General features: G+C 63.7%; 1 protein-coding gene across 1 annotated transcript in view; it reads left to right on the top strand.

Moving 5' to 3' along the window:
- Positions 1 to 21,446, top strand: part of RASGRF1 (Ras protein specific guanine nucleotide releasing factor 1) — a 94,962-nt gene that overhangs the window by 62,359 nt on the left and 11,157 nt on the right. Inside the window, exons 17-24 of the mRNA XM_076004684.1 lie at positions 794 to 964; positions 2,246 to 2,352; positions 3,144 to 3,256; positions 4,832 to 4,892; positions 8,910 to 9,013; positions 10,791 to 10,875; positions 15,286 to 15,483; positions 20,926 to 21,005. Coding sequence (XP_075860799.1) covers positions 794 to 964; positions 2,246 to 2,352; positions 3,144 to 3,256; positions 4,832 to 4,892; positions 8,910 to 9,013; positions 10,791 to 10,875; positions 15,286 to 15,483; positions 20,926 to 21,005 — 919 coding nt within the window. The remainder of the gene's footprint in view (positions 1 to 793; positions 965 to 2,245; positions 2,353 to 3,143; positions 3,257 to 4,831; positions 4,893 to 8,909; positions 9,014 to 10,790; positions 10,876 to 15,285; positions 15,484 to 20,925; positions 21,006 to 21,446) is intronic.

The raw sequence follows: 21,446 nt of genomic DNA, 5'->3' as shown, positions 1-21,446 counted from the left end.
TCTCCAGAGACTCGCAGGAGGAAACTGAAGGCTCCCGGAGTCGTTTATGCCGTGATTACCACTACCAAAAAAAGAAAATCTATCAGTCCGGGCGCGGTGGCTCACGCCTGTAATCCCAGCACTCTGGGAGGCTGAGGCGGGAGGATCGCTCAAGGTCTGGAATTCAAAACCAGCCTGAGCAAGAGCGAGACCCCTTCACTACTATAAAATAGAAATTAATTGGCCAACTAAAAATATATAGAAAAAATTATCCGGGCATGGTGGCGCATGCCTGTAGTCCCAGCTACTCGGGAGGCTGAGGCAGGAGGATCGCTTGAGCCCAGGAGTTTGAGGTTGCTGTGAGCGGCTGACGCCACGGCACTCTAGCCCGGGCAACAGAGTGAGACTCTGTCTCAAAAAAAAAAATCTGTCATTAATAGCAATGATATTCCATAGCATTTATACAGCTTTTCATCAAACACAAAGTCCTTGCCTCTACTTATCTCCTGTAATCTGTGTATCCACCTCCTGAGTAGGCATTGCCCCTGTTACCCAGAGGGGATCACTGAGACTCAGAGAGGTTAAGCAACTTACCCAAGGTCACACAGTGAGGAAGGGTTCGGGGGAATTTCAGCAGGGTGGATGGACTCCCAGTGCAGTGCTCTCTCTGCGACCCGCCGTGCCCTGTCTTGACCTGTCGGTGGGCACTGCGGGCGGGTGTCAGGCCTCGGCCGGGTCACCTGTTCGCTGCACCTGGGCTCGCTCGCAGCCCGGGCCGGGGCGGGCTGAGCGCCTTCGTGCGTCGCGCCCGCAGAGCTCCCGCTGTTCTCCTACAACAACGGCGTGGTCATGACCTCCTGCCGCGAGCTGGACAGCAACCGCAGTGCCTTGTCGGCCGCCTCCGCCTTCGCCATCGCCACCGCGGGAGCCAACGAGGGCGGCCCCAACAAGGAGAAGTACCGGCGCATGTCGCTGGCCAGCGCAGGTGCGTGGCGCGGGCCGTCCGAGGGCAGCCTCGCTGTGGCAGGTGACGGCAGGTGACCCCGAGGACCTGCCGCCGGGTGTCCAGGGCGCCGCCAACGCGCAGGCGGGTCCTGGTAGCACCTCCCACCCACCCCCCTCCCCACCCCACCCCACCCCACCCACCCCCTCCCCATCCCCCTCCCCCACCCACCCATGCCCCTCCCTACCCCACCCCCCGTGGCGCATGATGGCAGGTCACCCTGAGGACCTGCCGCGGGTGTCTAGGGCGGGCGCCCGCCAACGCACAGGCACCTCCTGGTAGCACCGCCCACCCCCCTCCCTGCCCCACCCACACCCCTCTCGGCCCCACCCACAACCCCTCCCTGCCCCACCCCCCCTCCCAGCCCCACCCCCCTCCCGGCCCCACCCACACCCCTCTCGGCCCCACCCACACCCCCTCCTCAACCCACCCCCTCCTGGCCACACCCACACCCCCTCCCCAACCCACCCACCCATCTCCCGGCCCCACCCACACCCCCTCCCCCACCCACCCCCTCCCTGCCCCACCCACACCCCCTCCTCGACCCACCCCCTCCTGGCCACACCCACCCCCCTCCCCAACCCACCCACCCCCCTCCCGGCCACACCCCCCTCCTCCCCCACCCCCCCTCCTGGCCCCACCCACACCCCTCCTGGCCCCACCCACCCCCTCCCCGCCCCACCCACCCCCCTCCCAGCCACACCCACACCCCCTCCCCGCCCCACCTACCCACGCTGTCACTGTCGCCTTGGCACCCCTCCCACTGCAGAGGGGCCGGGTCCCCCATGTCCCTGTGCTGGTGGGGGCGCCAGTCACACGCAGGCCTGAACCCCAAACTGCGGCCAGGGCCACCGCGTGGGACAAAGTCCCCCCACTCCACCGCTCGCTCTGAGAGCGGCCACGTCTCCGGCCACGCCCTGCCCTCGGTCTGCCACCCACCGCACCCCAAACTCTTCCTCCAGCAGCCTTGGGGACCCCCTGCCGGGCTGGAGTGGGCCCCCCCCCAGAGCTCTGGTCGGTCCCTGGGGAGGCCGCGTGGCCCTGCGCCCCGTTGGGGAGGCCCTGACGGCTGGAACACGCGGGGGAGGCAGGCGTGGACCGCGCCCACAGGGAGCGCGTGGTGTCTGCGCTACGGCTCCGAAGCTGGGGTTCCGCCCTGCCGTGGGCGCCAGGACCAGCCCAGCTCGGCCGGATCCCAGACCGGGGTCACGCACGGTTTCTTCCGCTCACGTGTCCTCTGTCCCCTCTGCCCTGCGCCGCCAGGGTTCCCGCCCGACCAGAGGAACGGAGACAAGGAGTTTGTGATCCGCAGGGCGGCCACCAACCGCGTCCTGAACGTGCTGCGCCACTGGGTCTCCAAGCACTCGCAGGTGGGCGGGTCCTCCCGGGCAGAGGGAGCCAGGGCCGACAGGGGCCCACCTGTGCCGCCCCATACCATGTCTCCTCAAAAATAAGACAGGGCCTTCTATTTATTGTCCCTCAAGAAGACACCCTAGGGCTTATTTTCAGGGGACGTGTCATTTTCCCCTCAGAGCCTCAGCTTGCAGCATGCACAGGATGGCCGGGACCCGACAGGGGGAGCCGACCTTGTTGGTGGGGCTGCCCGCACCTTTCCGGTCACCTCTGGGACAGTAGCTGTCACGACGGGGCAGACGAGAAGGGCTGCTCATCTTCTTTCCCGCTCCGACGACACGCACGGGTTGTGCAGATGCTGCGCAGCCACGCCCGTCACTAGGGCTGATTTTCGGGGTGGGGCTTCTATGGCGCACATGCTTAGACATCCCTCTAGGGCTTATTTTATGGGTAGGTCTTATTTTCGGGAAAATACGGTATTTCCGGAAGGACCTGCCCGGGTGCCCCAGAGGGAATAGGGTCGTTCCGGGGCCGCTGTCTGCCCACCTGTCTGCAGCAGGCACAGGTGGGCTCGTGCAGCCCCAGCCAGGGTGCGGGGGCTGAGTGCCAGCCCTGGCCTTGCCCGGCGCCTTCGCCTAAGATCCTCTGGGCCCTGGGAGTCGGCTGTTCCTGCCACGCAGCCAGCGGAGGGAAACTGAGGCAGGGAAGCCAGAAACAGAGACTGCAGCTCCCTCCTCTGGCCTGGCCCCGGCCACTGCCCGGCAGTTGGAGAACAGGGACCGGCATCACCCGGGACATCTTCCGGCAGGACTTTGAGACCAATGATGAGCTCAAGTGCAAGGTCATCAGCTTCCTGGAGGAGGTGATGCATGACCCCGAGCTCCTGACCCAGGAGCGCAAGGCGGCCGCCAACATCATCAGGTGAGCCGGGAGGTGACAGGGCCCCTCTCGGGCAGGGGACACCAGGCAGGGTGTGCCAGGGTGGAGGTGACAGGGCCCCTCTCGGGCAGGGGACACCGGGCAGGGTGTGCCAGGGTGGAGGTGACAGGGCCCCTCTGGGGCAGGGGACACCGGGCAGGGTGTGCCAAGGTGGAGGTGACAGGGCCCCTCTGGGGCAGGGGACAGTGGGCAGGGTGTGCCAGGGTGGAGGTGACAGGGTCCCTCTCGGGCAGGGGACAGTGGGCAGGGTGTGCCAAGGTGGAGGTGACAGGGCCCCTCTGGGGCAGGGGACACCGGGCAGGTGTGCCAGGGTGGAGGTGACAGGGTCCCTCTGAGGCAGGGGACACCGGGCAGGGTGTGCCAGGATGGAGGTGACAGGGCCCCTCTAAGGCAGGGGACACCAGGCAGGGTGTGCCAGGGTGGAGCAGTGCCCAGGCTCGGCTCTCTGGCATCCCAGTGGGTGGAAGCACTTTGGCCTTATGTTGAGGGTCCACCCTCATTTCCCGGCATGGGCCGGCACCCTCTCCTCTGCCCTCACTCAACGCAGCCTCGGGTCCTGCAGCCATGGAGCTATCCTCCCGTCTGGCCAAGGACAGGCCTGCGGGGCAGCACCCCTGCGTCCTCTCCCTCCACATACACGCAGGAGCCGGGCGGCGTGTCTGCCCGTGCGGGTCCCGGGGCTGCAGGAGGAGCCCCAGCCAGCAGTGCCGGGGGTGAGGCTGCCCATGCCGGTCCCGGGGCTGCAGGAGGAGCCCCAGCCAGCAGTGCCAGGTGGTGAGGCTGCCCATGCCGGTCCCGGGGCTGCAGGAGGAACCCCAGCCAGCAGTGCCGGGAGTGAGGCTGCCCATGCCAGTCCCGGGGCTGCAGGAGGAACCCCAGCCAGCAGTGCCAGGGGGTCAGGCTGCCCGTGCCAGTCCCGGGGCTGCAGGAGGAACCCCAGCCAGCAGTGCCAGGGGGTCAGGCTGCCTGTGCCAGTCCCGGGGCTGCAGGAGGAACCCCAGCCAGCAGTGCCAGGGGGTGAGGCTGCCCGTGCCAGTCCCGGGGCTGCAGGAGGAGCCCCAGCCAGCAGTGCTGGGGGTCAGGCTGCCCGTGCCGGTCCCGGGGCTGCAGGAGGAGCCCCAGCCAGCAGTGCCAGGGGGTCAGGCTGCCCGTGCCGGTCCCGGGGCTGCAGGAGGAGCCCCAGCCAGCAGTGCCAGGGGGTGAGGCTGCCCGTGCCGGTCCCGGGGCTGCAGGAGGAGCCCCAGCCAGCAGTGCCGGGGGTCAGGCTGCCCGTGCCGGTCCCGGGGCTGCAGGAGGAGCCCCAGCCAGCAGTGCCAGGGGGTGAGGCTGCCCGTGTGGGTCCCGGGGCTGCAGGAGGAGCCCCAGCCAGCAGTGCCAGGGGTGAGGCTGCCCGTGCCTGCAGCCTGACAGGCAGGGACGTCCGGCCAAGAGGGCCAGCACGGCAGGAAGAAGGGGCCAGCCAGCACAGAGAGGCCTGAGAGCCCAAGCGTGTGGGGCTGGTGGGGTGCAGGGGTCTTCTCGGGAGGAGCGGGGGCTCACCTTCCCCCTCCTCCCCAGGACCCTGACCCAGGAGGACCCCGGTGACAGCCAGATCACGCTGGAGGAGATTGTGCAGATGGTGAGCGGGGCTGCCCTCCCCCCCACACACACCCGGGACCCCCGCCCGGCACGGCCACCACCTGTGCCCACTTCCCGTGGCTGCCTTGACAAAGTGCCACCAACAGGGCGGCTCCAGTGACGGAATTTGTCCTCTCCCAGCCCAGCGGGCAGAGCGGGAAATGAGGGTGCTGGCTGCACCCCGCTCCCACTGACGGCCCCGGGGAGGGTCCCTGCTGGCCTCCTCCAGCACCGGTGGCCCCGGGCAGGTGGCCGCCTCCGTGGCCGTGTGGCAGTGCCCGCCCTGCAGGTCTGCACCATCTTCCCTCCGTGCGTGTCTGTCCCTGCGTCCAAATGTCCTCCTCTCCTTTTTTTTTTGAGACAGAGTCTCACTCTGTTGCCCGGACTAGAGTGAGTGCCGTGGCATCAGCCTAGCTCATAGCAACCTCAAACTCCTGGGCTCAAGCGATCCTCCTGCCTCAGCCTCCCGAGTAGCTGGGACTACAGGCATGCGCCACCATGCCCGGCTCATTTTTTCTATATATTTTTTAGTTGGCCAATTAATTTCTTTCTATTTTTAGTAGAGACGGGGTCTCGCTGTTGCTCAGGCTGGTTTCAAACTCCTGACCTTGAGCGATCCTCCCGCCTCGGCCTCCCAGAGTGCTGGGATGACAGGCGTGAGCCACTGCGTCCGGCCCAAATGCCCCCTTTTTCTAAGGACCCCCCAGTCCTGTTGGGCCAGGCCCCAACCCCGTGGCCTCACCTCAAATCCGTCCACAAAAGCTTGTCCCCTGGGAGGCCGAGGCGGGTGGATTGCTCGAGGTCAGGAGTTTGAGACCAGCCTGAGCAAGAGCGAGACCCCGTCTCTACTATAAATAGAAAGAAATTAATTGGCCAACTAAAAATATATAGAAAAAATCAGCCGGGCATGGTGGCGCATGCCTGTAGTTCCAGCTACTCGGGAGGCTGAGGCAGGAGGATCACTTGAGCCCAGGAGTGTGAGGTTGCTGTGAGCTAGGCTGATGCCACGGCACTCACTCTGGCCTGGGCAACAGAGCGAGACTCTGTCTCAAAAAAAATAAACAAAAGCTCGTCCCCAAGCCCCGTGGTCTCCATGTCCAGGGAGGCTCCCTCCTCCTTCAGGTGCCAAAACCGGCAGGTGCACAAGTGCACGGTATTTGCACGTGACCTGCTCGCACCCTCCCGTGTACTCATCACCTCTGGATTACCAGTGACCCCCACGCGGCCCCCACCTGCTCGGGTTCGAGGCCGTGCGTGGCAAATTCGAGTTTTGCTTTTTGGAACTTTGTGGAATTTTTTCCCCCCCGGAATATCTTCGATCTCCAATCGGTTGAGCCTGTGCACGGGGCAGCTGAGGCCACACTGCCGGGTGCTGGGGCGAGGACTCCACGTGTCTGTCCCCGTCTCTGTCCCCGTCACTGCCCTTGTCCCCCGTGCTCTCTCTTGCTGTCTCTCGGGGCGGGCGGAAGGAAGCGGCCAGGCTGCTCGGGGCCCGTGCGCTGGTACCAAGCGCAGCCGCAGGGACTGCCACCGTCCCAGCGCAGAGGGCCCCAAGGCCAGGGATGGGGCTCGCTCAGCCCACGTGAGGTGCCGGAGAGTGGCGGTGGAGAGCCGCACTCACCCTGGGGTCTGCCCGCCAAAGCAAGAGCTCGCGGCACCTTCCGGCCCCACCTGCCCAGGAGTGGTGGCAGGTGGGGGGCATGAGCTGGGGACGTCACTCCCCACAGGGCACAGGGACGACAGCCTCCGTACTCTTCGTGTTGCCTGGCTTGGGCGCTCTTTCCCGGGGTGGGGATACGCTCCCCCCCAGAACGCCACTGCCAGCCGCCCTGCACCGCGGCCAGACCGGCTCTGACCTCCCCAGACCTGGGGACTGTGGCCCGGGGCTCAGCCGGGAGGACTTAGGACTCCGCATTCTTGGCCCCCTCCCTGTCCTCCCCGCCAGGACCCCTTCCCAGCGAGGCACCCGGGGGCAGCAGCCCCAGCCACCCCGACCCGGGGCAGCCCCGGGGCACCTCACTGCCCGGGCAGCGGCCCCACTTCCTCCAGACGAGGGTCCCTCCGGGAATGTTTGCCCCTTGGCGGCTTGAGGGCCCTTGTCCCTTCCTGAGCGGCCGGAGGCTCTTCTAGAACAAAGAGCCACTGAGCTGCCCTCTTCTGCCCCCAGAGCCCTTGTGGGGCCTCACGGCACCGGTTTTCTATTTTTTTCTTTTATTTCTTTTTATTTTTTTTTGAGACAGAGTCTCACTCTGTTGCCCGGGCTAGAGTCTGTGGCATCAGCCTCGCTCACAGCAACCTCAAACTCCTGGGCTCAAGTGATCCTCCTGCTTCAGCCTCCTGAGTAGCTGGGACTACGGGCATGCACCACCACGCCCGGCTAACTTTTTCTATATATTTTTAGTTGGCCGATTAATTTCTTTCTATTTTTTGGTAGAGACGGGGTCTCGCTCTTGCTCAGGCTGGTCTCAAACTCCTGACCTTGAGCGATCCTCCCGCCTTGGCCTCCTAGAGTGTTAGGATTTTACAGGCGTGAGCCACCGCGCCTGGCCTGCTGTGGGTTTTTCAAAGCCCAGGGAAGTGGGTCCCCACCGGCCCCAGGGTCCCCTCCCCCCAGGTCACACCCAAGGGGGCGGGAGGAGCAGGGATCGGCCACACCCGCCCTGGCTCGCCCCTGGCAGTCACCATGCTGGCAGCCGGCACAGCGGGGCCTCGAGGGAGGGAAGGCCGCCGCCCACATTTATTCACGCAGCCCCTCCTGCGTACACAGGAAACCCCACGCAGGGTCCTTGCCCGGCCTCTCACCCCCCATGTCCCCGAACACCCTGCGTCCCCGTCCCCACGCCCCTGCGCCTGCCCCTGGCGCCTGTGCTCGCTCTCTGCTGCCCGGGCGGCTCTGCCAGGAAACCGAGGCAGCCCCGGCACACACAGGCTCCTTCCCCCCCCCGCCCCCCGCCCCACGCACGCCCTGCCCCACGCACGTGACCCGGAACCCTGTGTCCTCAGCTCCCGTGGGCAGGACCTGTGCTTTCTGGTCTTTGTGTCTGGCCAGGGCCTGGCCACGCGGCCTCGGGGCCTGTCTGCACGGGCGGGAGGGGACGCCTGGCCGAGCGTGGCCCGCTTCCCTGTGACCCGTGCGGACGGTGCCTCCTGGGCAGGCCAGCGTGGACGTGACAGAAGCACAAGTCACAGGGGCGCGGGGCGGTGGCTTCCGGAGCCCACGCTGCCACGCGTGACGGGCCGGCCACGCCCCTGCCACGTGGCCAATGGCATCGAGTCGGGGGTGGGGCAGGATTCTCGTCCTGTTGGTGGACACAGGCTCCTCCCAGGCCGGCAAGGCTGTCCCCGCCCACCTGTCCCCTCCCCGGACACGCAGACCCCCAGGGAGGCCTTGGCACCCAGCACGCCAGCCTGCCGTGTCCCCGCGTGGGCACGGCCGTGCCTGGCTGCTGTCTCCCTGAGGGTTCCCTCTGGCCACAGGGCGCGGTGGTGGACGCCCGCTAAGGCGGTGCCCACGGCATACCCCGGGGCTGCGGGGGGCGTGGCGACGGGACTGAGGCCCCACAGCTGTCCCCGGACACAGGACAGGAGCGGCGGCCCAGGAGCCAGCCACGCCCGGGAGGCACCTGCCCACAAGTGCTACACGGAAGCTGTGCCGAGCCCGCTGTGGCCGCAGGGCCTGCCGGGAGTGACCGGGGCCGGCCAGGGTCAGCCGCCGGGGCTCCAGCCCTGCCAGCTGTGGCCGCTCAGCACTCGGGCCCGTCACGGACCTCTGGACCTCCACTGTCCCCTCCCCGCCGTGCGTGGCGGTGGTGGCTCCCGTGTAGTGACGGTGTCCAGCCGCCCTCCTGAGTGCACACACACGTGTGGGGAGCAACGGGGGCCCGGCTCCCCCCCCACACCATCCCCACCGCCCTCGTCACGCCCCAGCCGCCCCCACCCCCAGACTCCCAGCGGAGGCCCGGCGAGAGGCCGGAGAGCGGAGGCCGCGCCGTGTGCCGACCGTGCCACCTCCCCCCAGGCGGACGGCGTCAGGCCCGAGCCCTTCGAGAGCCACTCGGCCCTGGAGATCGCGGAGCAGCTGACCCTGCTGGACCACCTGGTCTTCAGGAGGATCCCCTACGAGTGAGTGGCGCCGGCTCGCCAGGGCCCCGGAGCCCGGGAAGTGGGCGTGGAGGGCCGGGGGACCGTCCTCGCGTGGGGCGGGAGCACGGGGGTCGGACAGACGAGGGAGGAGCCCTGTTCCCTTCCTGCTCTGACGGCCCGCCTCACCTCAGCCACACGCATGCACACGTGCGCACATGCACACGTACACACGTGCACACATGCAGGCACACCTGCACACACGTGTATGCACATGTGTGCTCATACACGCATGCATGTGCACACGTACACATGCACACATGACTGCACACACGCACATGTGCACACACATGCAAACAGACATCCACCCAGACATGCATGCATGTGCACACATGCGCACAGACAGGCACACACATGCACACGTACACACATGGATACACACCTGCACACATGACTGCACATGCTCAGGTGTGCGCACACACATGCATAGGCACACATATGCACACAGACGTGCACACAGACATAGGCACACACGTACACACATGCATACACACCTGCACACATGACTGCACATGCCCAGGTGTGTGCACACACATGCATAGGCACACACATACACGTGTGCACACATACAGACACACGCACACATACACACATATACACGTGGACACAGGCACACACGCACACACATGCACACACATGCACGCACACACCTTTCTGGAAGCATCTGTCACTCAGAGCTCCTGTTCTGGAGGCGTAGAGAGGGTGTTCTGTGTGCACGTGTGCATGTGGGAGCAGGTGCACATGTGTGCGTGTATGTGTGTACGCGTGCATGCGTGTGTGTGTTGTGGGTGGGTGGGTGGCGCAACCCCAGGAGCAGCTCTGGGGCGGGTCTGGACCTGGGAGGAGCGAGGCCGGCGCTGCCGGCTCCGGCTTGTGGACGGGCGTCCGTGCGTTGGTGGGGACGACGCCACTTGGGCGACTGCGCACCCGGGCCCTCCACGCAGCAGCACACGCGTGGTGTCTGCAAGCACGGCCTGTCATGCTGCGCGGCCGTCCCCGAGGCTGCCGTCGGTCCTCACCACACACGCAAAGCCGAGGCGACGTCCTAGCAGCCAGACCCGCCTCCGAACTCCCGACGATTTGCCCACGGCGGTTTCCCGATGTGGAAACCGCGACCCGAGGCCGCGACACGCTCTTGCCGTGTTCACCTGCGCGGGCAGCGGCATTTTGGAGGCCGCCCCCTCTCCCGGGTGTGGGAACAGCCGTCGTCCCTGGCGTGCTCCCGGGAGAGGCCGGTGTGTTTTCTAGCACATTCCACGTCCCCTTGGCGGCCACAGGACGCCGCCCGGGCCCCTGGGGGTCCGGCCCCGCCTGGGGGTCCGGCTTCCCACCGGGTCGTCCCCGGAACACGCCCCAGCGGCGGGGCCGGCAGCCTCCGCGACCCTGTCGTCCCGGCTCCTTCCCGGCCTCCCCGTTCTGCAGAGCCGCCATGCAGGGCGGCTGAGATGCGAGTTAGCTCTCCTGCCGGAAGGCGGGGTCACGCCAGGACCCGGCGTGCCCACCGCACCTCACGGCTTGTGCCGAGCCTCCCGCACCTCGTCCATCTCGGCCCCGCCTACCCCCTCGAGGAGAGAGCTGTTCTCCTCTCACTTTACAGAGGGGGAAACTGAGGCCCCGAGAGGGACAGGCTGTGCCCAAAGCCCCTTCCTCCCCAGAAAGTTCCTTCCCCAGAAACGACAGCCTCGAAACGCAAAGAAACCACGCAGCGCCGAGGTCGGGAGGCCGAGCCTCACCTCCCCACCCCGTCCCCCCCATGCAGGGAGTTTTTCGGGCAGGGCTGGATGAAGCTGGAGAAGAACGAGAGGACCCCGTACATCATGAAGACCACCAAGCACTTCAATGACGTGAGTGCCGGGCACACGCCCCTTTCCGGGGTGTTCCCTTGGTGGGAGGGTGTCGAGAGGCTGGAGGGGGGGTATCGGGCTGTGCCCCCAACACAGCCAGAGCCCCGGTCCCCTCCGGCCCACCCCGCCACACGGCCTGGGCTGGGCGCGCCAGCTCCACCCCAGTGTCTCCCGCTGACGGGGTGACCCCTGAGGGTCATGGGTGCAAAGGCTCCGCCCGGCACAGGCTCCTGGGGTCCCCCGGAGCAGCCGCCCTGCAGGCGGGGGGGGGGGGCGAGAGAGCCGGAGGGAGGCAGGGAGCGGAGGCCTCCTGGTCACGCTTCCCGGGTCTGGCCTCAGCCCGGCGTCAGAAGCACGCAGCGCTCAGCTGGACGAGGCAGACGGCCCCCGCTGAGGCCGCTTGCCCAGGACCTGCTGAGCCTTCTCGAGCCTCGGCCCACAGTTCCAGCCCCCCTGCAAATCACACTCTGACCCCCGCCCCCCCACTGCAGGTGAGAGGGTAAGGTGGCCCCGCAGGGCTCATCGAAGAGACAGGAAGCCACAGCGCTGATGAGCCCAGGCTGGGCTGTGTCCGCGAGTGTCCCTGGCTGCGGTCGGGGTGGCCCGGGGTCTGGCCCCACCAGCCCGCTCCTCTAGACCCCGACCCCTGGCTTTCCTGGGAAGTAGCTGCTGGATGGGACCAGCAGCACGTTGAGGGCCTGGGCCACTCCCGCCAGGGCACTGGGTGCAGACAGGTGCATCTCACACCTGGCTCTGGGCTCTGGGCTCAGATAGGTGCATCTGACACCTGGCTTTGGGCACTAGGCTCAGACAAGTGCATCTCACACCTGGCTCCGGGCCCTGGGCTCAGACAGGTGCATCTCACACCTGGCTCCAGGGCACTAGGTTCAGACAGGTGCATCTCACACCTGGCTCCAGGCACTAGGCTCAGACAGGTGCATCTCACACCTGGCTCTGGGCACTAGGCTCAGACAAGTGCATCTCACACCTGGCTCTGGGCTCTGGGCTCAGATAGGTGCATCTGACACCTGGCTTTGGTCACTAGGCTCAGACAAGTGCATCTCACACCTGGCTCCGGGCCCTGGGCTCAGACAGGTGCATCTCACACCTGGCTCCAGGGCACTAGGTTCAGACAGGTGCATCTCACACCTGGCTCCAGGCACTAGGCTCAGACAGGTGCATCTCACACCTGGCTCTGGGCACTAGGCTCAGACAAGTGCATCTCACACCTGGCTCTGGGCTCTGGGCTCAGATAGGTGCATCTGACACCTGGCTTTGGGCACTAGGCTCAGACAAGTGCATCTCACACCTGGCTCCGGGCCCTGGGCTCAGACAGGTGCATCTCACACCTGGCTCCAGGGCACTAGGTTCAGACAGGTGCATCTCACACCTGGCTCTGGGCACTAGGCTCAGACAGGTGCATCTCACACCTGGCTCTGGGCACTAGGCTCAGACAAGTGCATCTCACACCTGGCTCTGGGCACTGGGCTCAGATAGGTGCATCTGACACCTGGCTTTGGGCACTAGGCTCAGACAAGTGCATCTCACACCTGGCTCCGGGCACTAGGCTCAGACAGGTGCATCTCACATCTGGCTTTGGGCACTAGGCTCAGACAGGTGCATCTCACATCTGGCTCCGGGCACTAGGCTCAGACAGGTGCATCTCACATCTGGCTCCGGGCACTAGGCTCAGACAGGTGCATCTGACACCTGGCTTTGGGCACTAGGCTCAGACAGGTGCATCTGACACCTGGCTTTGGGCACTAGGCTCAGACAGGTGCATCTGACACCTGGCTTTGGGCACTAGGCTCAGACAAGTGCACCTCACACCTGGCTCTGGGCACTGGGCTCAGATAGGTGCATCTGACACCTGGGTCTGGTCACTAGGCTCAGACAAGTGCATCTCACACCTGGCTCCGGGCCCTGGGCTCAGACAGGTGCATCTCACACCTGGCTCCAGGGCACTAGGTTCAGACAGATGCATCTCACACCTGGCTCTGGTCACTAGGCTCAGACAGGTGCATCTCACACCTGGCTCTGGTCACTAGGCTCAGACAGGTGCATCTCACACCTGGCTCTGGGCACTAGGCTCAGACAGGTGCATCTCACACCTGGCTCCAGGGCATTAGGTTCAGACAGATGCATCTCACACCTGGCTCTGGGCACTAGGCTCAGACAGGTGCATCTGACACCTGGCTCTGGGTACTGGGCTCAGACAGGTGCATCTCACACCTAGCTCTGGGCATTAGGCTCAGACAGGTGCATCTCACACCTGGCTCTGGGCACTGGGCTCAGACAGGTGCATCTCACACCTGGCTCCCAGAATCCCTTCCCAGGTAGACAGGGGGCAGCAGAGAGTGGGACCAGGCAGATCCCTGAGTGTCCTGTGGCCATTCACGTCTGCAGGGAGCATCTGCAAAGTTCTTTTTTTTTTGTTTGAGACATAGTCTGGCATTGTTGCCCTGGCTACAGTGCTGTGGCGTCAGCCTAGCTCACAGCAACCTCCAACTCCTGGGCTCAAGCAATCCTGCTGCCTCAGCCTCCCGAGTAGCTGGGACTACAGGCATGCACCACCATGCCTGGCTATTTTTATATATGTATATGTATGTATTTTTTTAGTTGTCCAGATAATTTCTTTCTATTTTTAGCAGAGACGGGGTCTCGCTCTTGCTCAGGCTGGCCTCGAACTCCTGACCTCGAGCGATCCTCCCGCCTCAGCCTCCCAGAGTGCTGGGATGACAGTCGTGAGCCACCGCGCCCGGCCCAGGTGTTCCTCTTATCTCTCTTCTCTGCAAGATTTGACTGATCTTCTGTTCATTTAAAAATTGGTGTCACCTTTATGGAAAAGTATTTTTAGGTTCAGTGTTCTTTTCATGGAATAAATTTTAAGTGAGTGGCGCAATGCAGGTGCTAGCTGGTGTTTCCATTCCTTCCTGATCCCCTTACGTCGTAAGGAGTTCCGTTCTTGAGTGGTTTCACAGTCCGTTCTTTGTCGCTCAGGCTGGAGCTCAGCGGCACGATCTCAGCTCACTGCAGCCTCCAATCCTGGCCTCAAGGGATCCTCCTGCCTTGGCCTCCCAAAGTGCCAGGGTGACAGGCACGGGCCACCACATATTTTCTTGATTTGCGTCCTTTAGAAATCATTTTTTTTTTTTTTTTTTTTTTTTTTTTTTTTTTGAGACAGAGTCTCACTTTGTTGCCCAGGCTAGAGTGAGTGCCGTGGCGTCAGCCTGGCTCACAGCAACCTCAATCTCCGGGGCTCAGCGATCCTACTGCCTCAGCCTCCCGAGTAGCTGGGACTACAGGCATGCACCACCATGCCCAGCTAATTTTTTGTATATATATTTTTAGTTGGTCAATTAATTTCTTTCTATTTTTGGTAGAGACGGGGTCTCGCTCAGGCTGGTTTCAAACTCCTGACCTTGAGCAATCCGCCCGCCTCGGCCTCCCAAAGTGCTAGGATTACAGGCGTGAGCCACCACGCCCGGCCTAGAAATCATTTTTGAGAGAAGATTTCTCGGTGGTAAAGCCTTATGATTTTTATTCATCTGTAAATGTCCTTTTACTACCTTTCTTAAAATAATAAGTAGTCTTTTTTTTTTTTTACTTTTTATTTGAAAACAATTATAAATTCATAGGAAGTTGCACAGAAATAAGTGCGAGAAAGTCTGGAGCTTCCGGCCGCCCGGCCCCTCCCAGTCCTCGCTCTGGCCCCGCCCGGCCGCCCGGCCCAGCCTGGGCTGACGTGTTTGTGGACGTGGCTGTCCGAGTGGGGGGAGGGGTCTCTGCACCGCGTGTGTCAGGCGTGAGGCCACAGAACGCGCGTCCTGTCCACGCTCCGGCTGTGCCGTGGGAGACGCCGTCAGACCGTGGCTCTCGTTGACTCTATCCTGCAGACGAGCCTCGGAATCACTGCGTCACGCCCCAGGGAAAACTCCCTTTGGGTGTTTTATTGGATTGTGTTAGCCTCCATTCGTTCTCAGAAAAATGACATATTTCCATTCCCGTTTGGGAATTTGGTCCCTTTTTCTGTCATTCAAGCCTTTTATATCCTTTGGTATATTGGGAAAAAAAAAAGGTGGTTTTTTTTTCCCATGTAACATCTTACGCAGTTTTCGTTAATTTACGTTCCAGGGTAATTTACAGATCCCTGTGGTTATTTCGGGGGCAGTCTCCTTTCCCACCCGTGTTCTAACTGGTTACCGCCGGCGCGCAGGGGAACGCTCGTGTCTGCGTGTCCAGTGCTCAGCCCTGACCCTAACTAGGGCCCGCGCCAGCCGCCGTGGCCGCCCTCCGGCTCGTCCCCGGAGTTTGCAGACAGGCGCCCTCGCCCGGGGACAGCGACGGGCTGCGCTCACTCGCTCACGTGTCCCTCTCGCTTTTCTCTCGCCTCCCCGCGCCCGCCTAAAGATCAGTAACTTGATCGCCTCCGAAATCGTCCGCAACGAGGACGTCAACGCCAGGGCGAGCGCCATCGAGAAGTGGGTGGCTGTGGCCGACATCTGCCGCTGCCTGCACAACTACAACGCTGTGCTGCAGATCACCTCCTCCATGAACCGCAGCGCCATCTTCCGGCTCAAGAAGACGTGGCTCAAAGTCTCCAAGCAGGTGCGGGCGGGAGGCCACGGGGCACCCATGTGTGGGCAGAGGATATGGGTCTGAGGGCCAGCCATGGGGCATCCACATGTGGGCAGAGTGGCCGTGGGCCAGCCACAGGGCACCTACATGTGGGCAGAGGATGTGGGTCTGAGGGCCAGCCATGGGGCATCCACATGTGGGCAGAGTGGCCATGGGCCAGCCACAGGGCACCTACATGTGGGCAGAGGATGTGGGGCTGAGGGCTGGCTACGGGGCACCCATGTGTGGGCAGAGGATATGGGACTGAGGGCTGGCCACAGGGCATCCATGTGTGGGCAGAGGATATGGGGCTGAGGGCCGGCCACGGGACACCCACGTGTGGGCAGAGGATATGGGGCTGAGGGCTGGCCACGGGGCATCCACGTGTGGGCAGAGGATATGGGGCTGAGGGCTGGCCACGGGACACCCACGTGTGGGCAGAGGATGTGGGGCTGAGGGCCGGCCACGGGACACCCACGTGTGGGCAGAGGATGTGGGGCTGAGGGCCGGCCACGGGACACCCACGTGTGGGCAGAGGATGTGGGGCTGAGGGCCGGCCACGGGACACCCACGTGTGGGCAGAGGATACGGGGCTGAGGGCCGGCCACGGGACACCCACGTGTGGGCAGAGGATATGGGGCTGAGGGCTGGCCACGGGGCACCCATGTGTGGGCAGAGGATATGGGGCTGAGGGCTGGCTACGGGGCACCCATGTGTGGGCAGAGGATATGGGGCTGAGGGCCGGCCACGGGGCATCCACGTGTGGGCAGAGGATATGGGGCTGAGGGCCGGCCACGGGACACCCACGTATGGGCAGAGGATATGGGGCTGAGGGCTGGCCACGGGGCACCCATGTGTGGGCAGAGGATATGGGGCTGAGGGCCGGCCACGGGACACCCACGTATGGGCAGAGGATATGGGGCTGAGGGCTGGCCACGGGGCACCCATGTGTGGGCAGAGGATATGGGGCTGAGGGCTGGCTACGGGGCATCCACATGTGGGCAGAGGATATGGGGCTGAGGGCCGGCCACGGGGCACCCATGTGTGGGCAGAGGATATGGGGCTGAGGGCTGGCTACGGGGCATCCACATGTGGGCAGAGGATATGGGGCTGAGGGCCGGCCACGGGGCACCCATGTGTGGGCAGAGGATATGGGGCTGAGGGCCGGCCACAGGGCACCCACGCGTGGGCAGAAGACAGGACACACTCAGGCAAAGAAGAATGGCTTCTCCCGCATCACCCGGGCCAGGTACCAGGCTCACAGGTGTGGCGGTGGGACCTATGAGACACTAACCCCCCAGGAGTAGTTAACACCCCAGGTGGGCGGTGTGGTCCCGACACTCTCCTTGCATTGGGGACCAGAGCAGCAGCTGCATGGGGACCCCAGCCTGGGCCTGCGGGAGGCTGAGGTGGCGTCAGGTGGTCCCGCCGGTCCCGTCCCAGGACCCCGGTCTCTCCAGCCCTTCGGGCCACCAGAGACTAGCCGGTCCCTGACGCCCACTGCACAGCTGGTTGTCTTAAACGTGGGCTTGATCTTGCTTCATGCAAAACAAGATTCTGGAAAACCGTGAGCTTAGACTCTTCTTGGGAGCAAAGCTCCGGGGAGAGCAGCTCTCCCTGCCGAGGGGTGGGGTTGCCCTGGTGCGCCGGGGAGTGCCCAGCCCCGGCCTGGGCGTGCGGGGACTGGACGGGCACCCCCGACGGCAGGACAGGCCTCCAGGCACCAACACCGGGCGGCAGTGTCTGAGGGTGGCTGTGCAGGACCAGGCCCTCCAAGGGGCCTGTCTCCTGGGGTCCACTCCGGGCTTGCACCCTGCGCCCCTCCCTGTTCTCTTTTTTTTTTTTTAAGACAGAGTCTCCCTCTGTTGCCCAGGCTAGAGTGAGTGCCGTGGCGTCAGCCCAGCTCACAGCAACCTCAAACTCCTAGGCTCAAGCAATCCTCCTGCCTCAGCCTCCCAAGTACCTGAGACTACAGGCATGCACCACCATGCCTGGCTAGTTTTTTATATATATATATATATATATATATATTAAGTTGGTGAATTAATTTCTTTCTATTTATAGTAGAGACGGGGTCTCGCTCTTGCTCAGGCTGGTTTTAAACTCCTGACCTCGAGCAATCCTCCCGCCTCGGCCTCCCAGAGTGCTGGGATGACAGGCATGAGCCACCGCGCCCTGTGCCCCCTCCCTGTTCTCTTTATCTCCCGTCCTCACCCCTCCCGTGCCAGCCACAGGTCGTGACCCCCCCGCCGAGCAGGCAGCGTGTCCCTGAACCCCCCCCACCCCCGCTCAGCCCAGCCCTGGGACATCTCCCTGCCCTTCCCTGGCGACAGTAGGTGGCTTCCCAGCGAGGCTCGGCCTCCTGCTGCCTGGCACACAAAGATGCCGGGCTTAGGGCAGGGGCCACGGAAGAGGCCGCTCTTGTTAGCAGGCCCCAGACGGGAACCGAGGCAGGAGCTTGGGGGAGCCGGGAGGGCTGCAGGCACGGCCGGCCACGCTGGGCACACGCTGCCAACAACTCCTGAGCTGGGGCTCTGCAGAAGCCCCAGGTCACCCAGGCTGGCCTGGCCTGTCACAGTGCAGCCGGGGCTGTCAGCAGGGTCCGGGGCCAGGCCAGGTGCATGTCTCTGTCCCCTGCCTGTGCCGTGGGCATGATGACACCTGTCCCACAGGCCTCCTGGCCGGGCTCCAGGTTCCCCTCCCCCCGGGGGCGTCCCAGACCCCGAACATGTTGCATTTCTTGGCCTCGTTCTCGAGCATCAGCCACCTCGTGGCCCGGGGGGGGGGCCTACCTGGGCCGTCCTGACGTCCTCGTCCTCCTCGAGAAAGCAAAGGAGGCCCAGTTAGGGTCAGGACACCGGCCCAGGCCAGGCTGGTCTGAAAGGCACAGGTGCCTCTGGGCACACCTGGGCCTCCCCTCCCCCCATGGCAGCCTGGGCCGCCCCCGCCCCCGCCCTGCAGCTGGGCCGTTGTCGCTGTGCGTCTGCGCATTCCCTCATTTCTTCTTGAGATCCCAGGGACTGGCCACCCCCCTTGATGGCCACGTTTCGCTGGTGGCCTGAGGTGTGACCCTGGCGGCTGGTTTTTGTCAACAACCCCTCCCCCCCGCCCCCCGAACGTGCTTGCCCAGAGCAGGGAAGCGCCAGGTCCAAGCCTGCTTCAGCCCTTGGCAAGAGTCAAACTGGTTTTGTTGGGATTTTTTCGTTTCCCCCTTCTTCTTTTCAACCCCTCTCCCCGTCCTCTTTGCAAAACAAACAGAAACCTCAGAACAAAGAGCCTGTTGGCGTGGTGGCTCACATCTGTAATCCCAGCACTCTGGGAGGCCGAGGCGGGAGGATCGCTCGAGGTCAGGAGTTCAAAACCAGCCTGAGCAAGAGCGAGACCCCGTCTCTGCTATAAATAGAAAGAAATTAATTGGCCAACTAAAAATATATAGAAAAACTAGCCGGGCATGGTGGCGCATGCCTGTAGTCCCAGCTACTCGGGAGGCTGAGGCAGGAGGATCGCTTGAGCCCAGGAGTTTGAGGTTGCTGTGAGCGAGGCTGACACCATGGCACTCTAGCCCAGGAGACAGAGCGAGACTCTGTCTAAAAAAAAACACCCAGAACGAGACAGAGCTGCCTCCAGAGAGGATCCGGTGACCATGGCCCTGTAGTAGCAGGGACAACCCATGTGATTTTGTTCTTTTTTTTTAATTTTTTAAAAAATTTAATACATACTTTGTTTCATTATTTTTTTTTTAAGTTCTTTTCCCTTTTTTTCACATGACCCACGATGCACAGAGACGACGTGGTTTTGTGTGTCCTCTCCCCAGGGACACTCCGCCCGCAGCTGTGAGGCCACGGGGCCTCTCATTTGAGCCTCCGTGTGTCCCAGAGTTCTGGGATCTCTGAACCAGTCCTGCCTCCACCTGGGCCTGCCCCCATTCTCCAGATGGGGAGGCTGAGGCTGGGCGAGGGCCAGGACAGGGGTGGCGACTGGCCTGTGTCCTGCAGGGGCGAGTGGCAGACCCCGGGGGAGGGAGGCCTGGGTCTCCTGACTCAGCCCCGTGTCCGACCTAAGCCCCGGCAGGTGGTTCCCCGGCAGGTGGGTGGAAAAGCGGAAGGAGGGAGCAGGTCCGTCCGGACCCCCGGAGCAGGAGGGAGGCCGGGCCCCTGGGCAGAACCACCCGTGACCCCGCGTGGCCCGCATGCTGTGCTGGCATGTCCGAGTCTCCAGACATGGAACACACCGTGTTCCGGGCAGGGTCCGCTTTGCTCGCCGGATGCCAGGCCCCTCCCACTGGCACCGTGCGCTCCTCCCCCATTTGTCCCTGTAGGGGGACTGTCCCTTCCACAGGCGGATTTCTGGGCTGGAAATCCAACCCCAGGCAGGCGTGAGCTTGTCCCTGAAGCCCTCGTCCCTCCAGCCCCGGGCGCGTGGCTGTTCCCGGCACAGCTCCCGGCCTTGCCTGGACTGCGAGGAGCAGAGCGGGAGAGGGCGCACCTGTTCTCTCCCGCCCGCTGCAAGAACGAGGCCGCTGAGCCCCAGGGAGCAAGTGCAGAGTCATTCCCGGCCCGGCCTGGGTGCTCTCCGAGGGACCCACCTGTCCCTTCAGACACACTCGGGCCACCGAGACTCCGCTCCATCTGCAGACCCCCCTGCCAGGGTCCCTCCCGCCCAGCCCTGCCCCTCTTGTGACCGCTCCCCCCTCTGCCTTTTTTCTTTTTTTTTTTAAGACAGAGTCTCACTCTGTTGCCCAGGCTAGAGTGAGTGCCATGGCGTCAGGCTCGCTCACAGCAACCTCAATCTCCTGGGCTCAAGGGATCGTCCAGCCTCAGCCTCCCGAGTAGCTGGGACTACAGGCATGCGCCACCATGCCCGGCTAATTTTTTCTATATATATTAGTTGGCCAATTAATTTCTTTCTATTTATAGTAGAGAAGGGGGTCTCGCTCTTGCTCAGGCTAGTTTTGAACTCCTGACCTCAAGCAATCCGCCCACCTCGGCCTCCCAGAGTGCTGGGATTACAGGCGTGAGCCACCGCGCCCGGCCCACCCTCCATCTTTTTCTTGCCTCCTAAACCTGGTGGCGGGTAGTGGGGTCCCGATACCTGAGAGGGGAGATGGGGGAAGACGGTCCCACCCCTCGAGTGCGGTTTGCCAGGACGACCGGGACGGGACGTCGGCCCTCCCTGCTCCAAGGAGCCCAGGCTCCTGTCGTCCCCACCAGGCCCTTCCTGGCCACCGGTCCCCAGGTCCCAAGTCCTGACTAGAGTCCCACGCCCGAGAGAGACAGGCGAGCACAGGCACACGGGCTAAGGACCCCCAAGGAGTCCGGGGCAGGGGTCCCAGACACAGGGAGTCCCAGGACCCAAAGCAAGCATGGAGGGCAGCCTGGAGGCGGCATGCTGGCGCGTGTGCTGTGTGCTAGTGAACGCTTCTCTTCCTTCCAGACCAAAGCTCTCATTGATAAGCTCCAAAAGCTGGTGTCGTCAGAGGGCAGATTTAAGAACCTCAGAGAAGCTCTGAAAAAGTAAGTGTGTGTCCCTCTGTCGCTGTTGTGTTCTGAGTCCTAGAGCCGACGGCAGGGGCGTCCGTGGGCCACGCTGGGGAGCAGGCCCGCCTGCCCGTCTGTCCCTCTGTCTACCCGAGGACCCCCATGGGTAGACAGTTGTCCACCCCCATGGGGTGGCGTCCCCCCATGGTCTGCCCGGGACGTCCCAGGGCTTGGTGGCATCTGCAGGCGCCGGGCAGGAGCCCCCGACACCAAGACGGCTGTGACGGGGACGGTGATGGTGGCACCAGGGTCCTCGACTCTCAGTCGCAGGTTTTTGCACCTTGACAAAGTCCTGGCTGCAGCTTCCCGTCAGGATGTGACGTCAGTGTGCCCCTCCCCCACCAGGCAGCCAGTCCCCATGACAACGGTGCGTTTCCCAGACAGGGCAACTTGGAGAGACACGGCTTTGTCTTGCTT

The sequence above is a fragment of the Microcebus murinus genome, chromosome 7 (assembly GCF_040939455.1).
Source record: "Microcebus murinus isolate Inina chromosome 7, M.murinus_Inina_mat1.0, whole genome shotgun sequence".
In the NCBI taxonomy this organism is placed as follows: Eukaryota; Metazoa; Chordata; class Mammalia; order Primates; family Cheirogaleidae; genus Microcebus; species Microcebus murinus.
This window is presented reverse-complemented; position numbering and strand designations above follow the sequence as displayed.